Source organism: Cupressus sempervirens, chromosome 3 (assembly GCF_028749045.1).
Source record: "Cupressus sempervirens isolate cs-2001-9-10 chromosome 3, ASM2874904v1, whole genome shotgun sequence".
Lineage (NCBI taxonomy): Eukaryota > Viridiplantae > Streptophyta > Pinopsida > Cupressales > Cupressaceae > Cupressus > Cupressus sempervirens.
The window spans coordinates 945655889-945664791 of NC_143120.1; the positions used below are offsets into that span (position 1 = coordinate 945655889).

Genomic DNA, 8903 nt, shown 5'->3' on the forward strand with positions numbered 1-8903 from the left:
CAGGCAGGCCCAAGAAAGTGAAGTTTCGGAAAAAGGGAGTTAATCTTTGGAAACCGTTGGACTAATAAATGATAATTATTATTAAAATATGTTTCATTAACCTCTCTTGGACGTGAGTTACAGTTATGCCCTTTTTAAAGAGGTTTGGAGGCATTTTGGGGGGATTCCAGACTTGATTTTCGCTCATTCTTTGTTATTCTTCAGAGGCTGCCAAACCTGTGGAGAAGGAGACCCAAGAACGGGAGTTTGCAGGTTTCCAGGGAGACCCAAGAACGGGAGTTTGCAGGTTTCTAGGAAGGCTAAGGACGGGAGTTTGAAGCCATTCCATGTGCATGCTCATACAGAGTTTGCCTTTGTGCTGAACAGTGCAGATTTGTGAGTTTCCGGGTGTATTTTTGTAAGAGTTTGGTGTTTCCGGTTGAGTATTTCATATCAGTTTTGGTTGCTGCTGTATTTTAGACTTTAAGCTATTAAAATAGATCTGAATATATATATTGGGACGTGATTAAACTTCTGAGATAGATTATTAGTGTTCTTGTGGTGTTTCCGGGCATATTTTGTGCTATTTCGGGAGCCCGATGAGCATAGTTTTGGTCCTACATTTTTGAGCTGTTGTGTAAAGGCTATACGGATCTGGAAATGTCAATTTTTAGGCTGTTATGCTGCTGAAAGTTCTGTAAAAATTTCCATTTTCAGATTTATTAGTAATTGATGAAGCTGTGAAGCTTTTGGTACAATTTCTGGCATACCCGATTTGGGGTTTCTTGAGAAATTTGGAGGATCTTTGTGATATTAGTTGTTTGATCTTAAAGATCTGATTAAAGGTTGGAAATATCATGTAAAATCAGAAAAGGGACATTTCAATACACATGATATGGCAATGAGCCTCAACTGGTAGGTTGATATATCCAAGATGAATATCCATCTCTTAAATTAGGGCATTCCGAGCTTGTATGAATAACTTACTAAGTAGAAAGCCTCCATAGACAACAACTCTGCATTAAGGCAACCCTTATTCAAATAGCTAAAATGAAATATTTTTGGGTGATACAAGATTGCTCTTACACCTCGGATGCTCCTGCATCAATTTTGGACACCTTGTGTCATGCATTGACTCAACCTCATGCTACAAAAGTTGGGTACTAAAATAGCTTGGATTAAACAAGTTTGTGATGAAGCTCAAGATATCCAAATGTTCATAAAAAACCACCACTTCTCGCAAGCTATTTTTAAATCATTCTTATAGTTAGAGCTATTGAAGGTAATTCAAAATTCAAATACTATATTATTATGTTTTACTTTAGTTATTTATTTCAGCAAAATTACATATGTACATATTCTTTATTTTTAATTACTTATTTTTTAATTTTCAAATAGGTTACTGGGACTAGATTCACATCGAGTACAATTGTCTTGAGACAACTTGTGAATATTCAAGATGTACTTTCTAGTGTGGTGATCAACCAGCAATAGAACATATGGAGGCACTCCAATCGTGAGAGGGCCAAAAATATCAAAAAAATGATTTTGGATGAAATTTGGTGGAATTGTGTAGAATACGTTCTTAGCTTCACAGAGCCCATCCTAACTATGATAAGATTTACTGACATGGATAAGCCATGCTTGAGGGAGGTTCATAATGGAATAGACTATGATTGAGAATATGAGATCCATCATAAATGCAAAAGAGGAAGATCCCAAAGAAACCTTCTTCAAAGAAGTATGAGCATTTGTGTTGAGCGATGGAACAAAATGACCATTGCCTTCTCATTGAATCCCAAATATTATAGTGAAGAGATTCTTGCTTTGCCAACAAGGGTGTCACTATATTGTGGTGCAGAAGTAGGTGAAGGGTTCAGGAAAACTATTGCTAAACTCTTCCCTAATAATGAAATGGAGGATGCAGTTAGTATAGGAAGGATGTTCACTCTTGGTGGTACCTCAATGCACACAAATCGCCAAACTCCAAACTTTGGAAATCAAAGTTTTATCACAAGTAAGTTTATGAATTTGTATACACTCTAAATCTGGTTTTCATTTTGAAATTGACAAACTCTTTTGATTTACTTAAATTTTAGAGACTCCAGTGAGATCTTCCTTTGCTTCTTTAGAATGCTAGTTCATCTTTCGTTGAACGAAATTGGAGTACATACTCATTCATCCATTCAGTGAAGCGCAACTAGTTGGCATCAAGCAAAGTTGGAGATTTAGTCTATGTGCATTCAAACTTGCACCTTCTTACTCACAAAAATGATGAATACAAGGAAGGGGCAACAACGTTATAGGATGTAGACCCAAAGTCTGCTGACTTGGATATTCCTATTGGTGCACCAACTTTATCAATGGAGAATTTAAGTAGCAAGTATATTTTTAGTGCAAATAAGAGTGGGATTCAATGATATAATGTCAATGTTGATGACAATCTTAGATACTGATGATGACTCACATGGTTCTGATTAGTGACCTAGTCAGTGATTTCTACAATTATTTCTATTCCAAACAAATGACTATATTTCATGACACTAGTTCGATCATTTTGATATCGAAAACTGAATTTTAAATTAAATTACTTATATTTCAAAATACAAAATTTATAATGGTTTTGTTTAACTGCTAACCAACATTTCGTACCCATGTACCTATATCCAATGCGTTACTTAGACTAAAAGAAAATCAATTAAAATTCACAAAATATTGAATTAGGCACATACATAGTTTGCTATTCCATGATTCCATGACTGGTGGCTGTATTCTCAACTTTATTTTCCACCAAAATGAGTTGAAATCCCCTCTAATTTCGAAAACAACAGATTTTTTTCAACATTTTTTTTTCATTTATTCCTTTCTATATTTTTTTTCATTTTATCAAATCTGAATTTTTCCAAGTTTAAAATCCTCTTCGGTTTTTGGTTTGCCGCTTTTTCCCCAAAAGAGTCAATCGATACGGACAAGACAATTCATTTTGAGGCTCTTCAACTCCCGAAGAAAAGAGTGAACGTTCCAGTCTATGGAATTTGGGACAAGAGGAAAAGGCAAATCTGTCCGAGTATTGACAAATTTTTGATAATCATCTGGTTTCTCTCTAAAGCTTATAATTTTTCTCCCGATTTAACATGTTGGTCTTTCCAGGTTAAATCCTCTTATGCTTTTGGTTTGCCACTTTGTCCCCAAAAGATTTTGATTGATATGAACAAGGCAATTCATTTTGAGGCTCTTCAACTCCCACAGAAAAGAGTGAACATTCCAGTCTATGGAATTTGGACAAGATGAAAAAGCAAATCTGCCAGAGTATTGACACATTTTAAATGACATCTGGATTTTATCTAAAGCTTGTAATTTTTATCCTGATTTAACAGGTATGGTCTTATATGTTGATTAATGGAAGCAATCAAAGCAAAAGTTCATAAATCTTAAACCAAAACAATTCAGGGATTTTAAAATCTGATCAAAAACCCAAAAAAAATTCAGGGATTTTAAAATTTGATCAAAAACCCAAAGAGTGAATTGCCTTGCCTCGATTCGATTAATAAAAGAAAGAGCAGTGAGCTTTGTCTCTCCTTGATCTCTGCTCACAACCCTATACAACATTTAGTCTTCATGTATGTATCAATTGAACAAGGTAGAACACTGGTTTGCAAAATGGATCTTCATGACAGCATTTTCATTGCAGATTGAATGGGCCTGCAAGGAAACTAGTATCGATACTGTTGGGCTGATTCAGTTTTTCCACTATATTATCTGCTTGTCCTTCTGCCTGAACATTGTGTTTGCTTGGTTTGGTTTCCACTCTTTCCTCTTATGTATGGTTTCTTAACTCCATTGAATGGAGAAGCTGAATTCTGGCCATTTCTTGACATTTTCAGCACTTGGGCAGAATCACCAACTAAAATCAGGACAATGCTAGCAATGTAGCAAAAATAAGGCCAGCTTAGATTGACCTATTATGTCGAATGGGATCCAATAGCCCAAAGGAGAGTTTGATCCATGATGCCCTTAAGCTGCCATCATAAGACAAGAAAATTGCCTCTATTTCTTCAATTTATCTCTTGTTAGACATGCCTTTTTCATATAATGACATACAGCCTCATCTTGATCATCAGTTATTGGGATTTTTTGCACTGAAGATGAACAATAGGAAGGGAGAAAGGATCAAGAACAGGACTGGTTGGGCGCCATGAGAGTAGTCTAGGCAACAGTCAATTCTCCAAGCCTTGGTCTTCTATTTGAAGGTTGTTCTTGAATATTCTCAAGGTTTTCAGCTATGGCTTTTCTTTTTGATGATGAAGTAGGCAGTTGCTGTTGCTCCTGCACTTGTTCCTTTGTCAAGCCCTTAACAATGTGATCCTTCAATCTTTTTACATCAGCTAGCTTTACAGGCTTTAGTATGAACTCTTCTGCTCCTTCTTCCAAACATCTGTCCAAGGGTTACAATTTGGCAAGATCAAAATCCAATTTAAAACTAATCAAGATGAGATCAGGATCATAATCTCCAGAGATGTCGATATATAAAAATTATGTATCCAGGAGAAAATGTAAATTTTATTGTGATCTGAAACATTGATGCTAAAAAATACACAATCTTAAATCTGGAAACTTATGGATTGTGGAAATCTGATAATGTAAATTTTATTGTCTCCCTCAGATCTTGGTCCAGTATACATATATTGCTCCCAACTTTCTGTTAATTTCTATCCCTCAATCATTCTGTCCCTATTTTTCTCATAGCAAATTTCTTTTGTGGCTCTTACCTATCGATCCGAGCAAGAACATTTTCAGAAGACATGATCACAACAGGAATCTCCTTGAGTGTTGAGGACTCCTGAAAATTGGAATATAGCATTAGCTTTATTCAATCCCAAGCAGAGGAAAAAATTGCTTTATTTCCTTTGGCGGGACAGCAAAATAATACCTTAATTTTCTTGAGCAAGTCATAACCTGTCATACCAGGCATGCAGTAATCTGTGATAATCATATTTACTTTAACCTTAAGGCTCTGCATCAGAAAGAGACGAATAGAAATTCCGATCAAATCATTTGTCAGAATAACGAATCTTTCTCTATTCTACGATTTGCAATTAAATTCCATAATGGCTGAGAAATGCAAAATTAAATTGGGGTTTGGTAAAAACTGCGTACGTCAAGTTTTACTGATGAGTCCTGCTGTTCATCCAGGCCGAGAAATTCTAGAGCTCTTCTTCCACTTTCAACGGTGGTTACTGAAATAAATAAATTCCACAACAAATAATCAGACGTTAAAACCATCATCAAAATTCACTCCTCGTTTTAAAAAAAATTCCAAAATTAATTATGTATAGATGAGAAAGACTCGGCTATAATTTTTTTCGTCAATCCTACGAAAACAAGCAGGAGGTCTTTACCAGACAATTGAAAGACGTATTTTTCCCAAACAAATTTTAGCCACAGCTGGCAAAGGGACCTGATTGTTTCAGAGCACCAGCTTAAATATTTTAGGGCTATCGTTTTCCAAAAACCCCATTGGCCATGAAATCATTACTCAGTAAAAATCCTTCCAAATTTTGATCAGTAAACCCTAAGTCGGGCACTGTTGTATAATTGCATTCATTGTCAATTGTTGTGTAAACTAAATTCAGACCGAGATTGTAGATGGATTGACAAGATCTCATCTCCTCCAAAGAAATTTAAATTCAACAATATAAAGGAAAACCAAATTTCCCCAAAAATGTTGGCCCATTCGCCCGCCGCGAAGGGGTTTCATACTCGATTTGAGTTATGTCTCAGCAATCGGCAGTTTTTTTCCCAACAAATTACAGAGTATTTCATTAGACTGAGAATTTCATGTAAATTCGAACAAAATCACCAAGATTTCGAGATTATTTCCATAGCTGCTCGAAATCTGTTCATACATTTTAAAGAACAAAAAAATAGCGGTAAATTGCAAATCGATACAAAGACACCAATCTCTCAACAAAATCAATTTACACAAAGAAAAGCTTGGCCCATTGATGGGCAGAATCAAAATCCACAAGATTTTCCATGGGCACGTCAAATTTCATCATACATTTTAAAGAACAATTAGCGCAAAATTTCAAATCGATACAAAAGACCCCAATCTGTTAACAAAATTCACACAGAGAAAAACTGAGGCCATTGATGTGCAGAATCGAAATTACCTTTGTAGGCAGAGATCTTGAGGAGCCTCTCAATGACTTTCCTGTCCACAATGCTATCATCCACAGCCAGCACATGGAATTGTGAGGTACCGGGCTGCTCTTCGCCATTAACTATTTGTTCCAAGCCATCTTCTGTTCTTCCCATAGAAGCTTCTGATGAGAACCTGCCCTGCCCACAAAACTTAATCTTATTGCCAGTCTACTGATCAGCACAATCTGATTCTGCGAGCATGATCTCTAGTACTCCACACTATTCATCAACGGAAAGCCACCATTGTTCGTCAGGAGAGAGCTTGTGAAGCTGAACTATCCCCTCTAATGGTCACCATTCCCAAAATCATATATCCAATTCTTTCCACACCGTCAACAAAATTGGAGACGTAGAGACCCAAAACACACTTTTCTATAACACCTTCAGATTCTTCTTCAGACCTATTGATGAAAACATATTTCTACAATTATCCCCTCCAATGGACTCCATTCCCAAAAGGAGAAGTGTTGATAGGAATCAAATATCTAAAACTTTCCACACGGCAAAGGAAATTGGGGATGCAAAGACCGAAAAGAGCCCTTTTTATAACAGCTGGTGCTGAATCTTCATCGAGGGCGAAGAAATCAAGAAGGGGAGAAACGCCTGAAGATCTTGTGTGGGAAATGTTGCAGAAAGTGGGCGAGTAGCGCAACAGGACAATCTCCTAATAATAAGATTGCAAAGGCGTTTCGAATCTCCCAAAAGCAGTTGGGCAGTGATTTGGAGGAGAGTGGAAACGAAGAAAATGTGAAGGCCAAAAGTGTGAATTGGACAGGAAGATTTTTCGGTTGTGAATATGGTGGAAAAAATCTTGTCAGAAGATCAAAATCCTTCTTCTTCACAATCACATTCACGCGCTTGGCTGCTAACCAAAGATTTCTCTTCAACCAGACTCTCTCTAATTATTATCATTGGACTAATGAATTTGTTATTGGGCTGCCTGCCAGCCAGCCATTTTTTCTCATTTTTTTACTTAAACAGATGGGAAGCAACGTGCAGTACATGGTAAACTATTCTAGAGTTACAATTTTAATGATTTTTTCTGGGTTTCTTCTTTTGTTACAATTTTTATGATTTTTTCTGGGTTTCTTCTTTTGTTTCCAACGCCCAAGAATGAGGAAGAAGGATTTGCACAAGATTCTGCCTCTGCTTCTCCACGCATGTGAGCATCACAAGATACGCAAAATCACACCACATGACATCACACCTCTTTTTGTTTTTGTTTTTATGATCCCAAACAACCATTTCTCAAACCGCCACTTTTTCTCTGTCTGCTCCAATCTCCTCTGCCCAATCCCAATCTTTTTCATGTTTTTAATTTATTTGTTTTCTATTTTGCTTGTGAAGCATAAGATGATGGATGGCCTCTTGATAGGTATAGGAAAGCTACCCAACAATTTTTCTAACAAGTGATGGCCTACAACTTAACTGACTTATGATTGGAAAACTTGAAATATTTAAATAGGTGCACTAACATGTTAATGTTTGTGATTAGTATTTTATTAAATATTGTTTTTTATTTTGAGGAATAGAAGTGTGAACCTTATTTTTATATTATTATTATACTAATATTGTTCTTGTCTTTTAATTTGTAACTATTTTCAAAGGTATTATATTATTACTTTAGAACAACATAGGTATCTTCTTTTTTTATCTTCTATCAATTCAGATTAGATAATATATATAAGTTTATGATTAGATGAGGACAATCGTAATCCTATTGCTTCTAATTTAAATGGAATTTTTCTTTTGTTCCTCATATTTTCACTTTGAAAGAATCTAGTTATTGTGAACCAACTTCCACCCTAAAATACTTTATTTTATATTCATATTGTTCTTGTTGTTTAATTTTGTCTTTTTGGATTCTAAACTTATTTAGATATCATTCATATTTTTACCACAGAATGATATTTTTCTTTTGATTGTTTCCCTTACTTAGGTCAAGACACTAGATTTCGATTATTTCTAGATGGCATATCAAGGTTTGTCATGTTCTCCTAATTTAAATTATATTTCCCTTTCTTTTGAGTTTCCCTTTTGAAGAATCTAGTTGGTATATTCATCTTCAACTCCAAAATTCTTAATCACCTAGAATATTATATCTAACTAAGAGGCCAACTTAAGCATCAATCCCAATGTTTGATCATCGAATAGACTTGATTCATATCACGACAAAGCCTCATAAGGATTATATCAACATTATTTGCATGTTTGATTAGCTTTTTGTCCTTTTTGTCCTCATTGATAATAAGGGTTGTTGAGAATAGATTGAAAATAATAAAAGAGGGAGATTATTAAGATCGAATTGAAGAAGATTATCAAAGAGGGAGATTGTTGAGAACATACAAGTATGATCAATATGTTTCAATCATTGTTTTGTCACTGATGTCAAACCTGCTATTTGTTGGTAAGACAACTGCTTAGATGATTCAAGTACTATCACTTATTTGATTGATAAAAAGGATTTGATCAAAAGATGTAACAATAGCACCTAAAGGAAAGGTTGAGTTATGATTATGTAATGAAGCATAAGAATCAGTTAAGACAGTGATAACATGACGTATTGATAATCTACTTAAGGTTACAAAGGTTGGTTACACTAAGAAAGTTTAGAAGAACAAGATACACAAAGGTTGTCTACCAAGCTTGACCAAGTGGACAGTAGGTGCCGAGCAAAGTCAGTGCAAGCCAAGCAAAAAATTAGTTGGAGCTGAGTAAAA

At 35.4% G+C, this 8903-nt stretch overlaps 1 protein-coding gene across 1 annotated transcript; it reads right to left on the reverse strand.

The window, feature by feature from the left end:
* Nucleotides 1-3479: 3479 nt before the first annotated feature.
* RR5 (response regulator 5) lies at nucleotides 3480-7375 on the reverse strand. The gene is made up of 5 exons (XM_089822577.1): nucleotides 6153-7375; nucleotides 5137-5216; nucleotides 4910-4993; nucleotides 4749-4819; nucleotides 3480-4414 (listed from the first exon to the last, which is right to left on the reverse strand). Exons 1-5 carry the CDS (start codon nucleotides 6295-6297, stop codon nucleotides 4186-4188), a joined length of 609 nt encoding a protein of 202 aa, XP_089678703.1. The 5' UTR covers nucleotides 6298-7375; the 3' UTR covers nucleotides 3480-4185.
* Between the last annotated feature and the right edge of the window lie 1528 nt (nucleotides 7376-8903).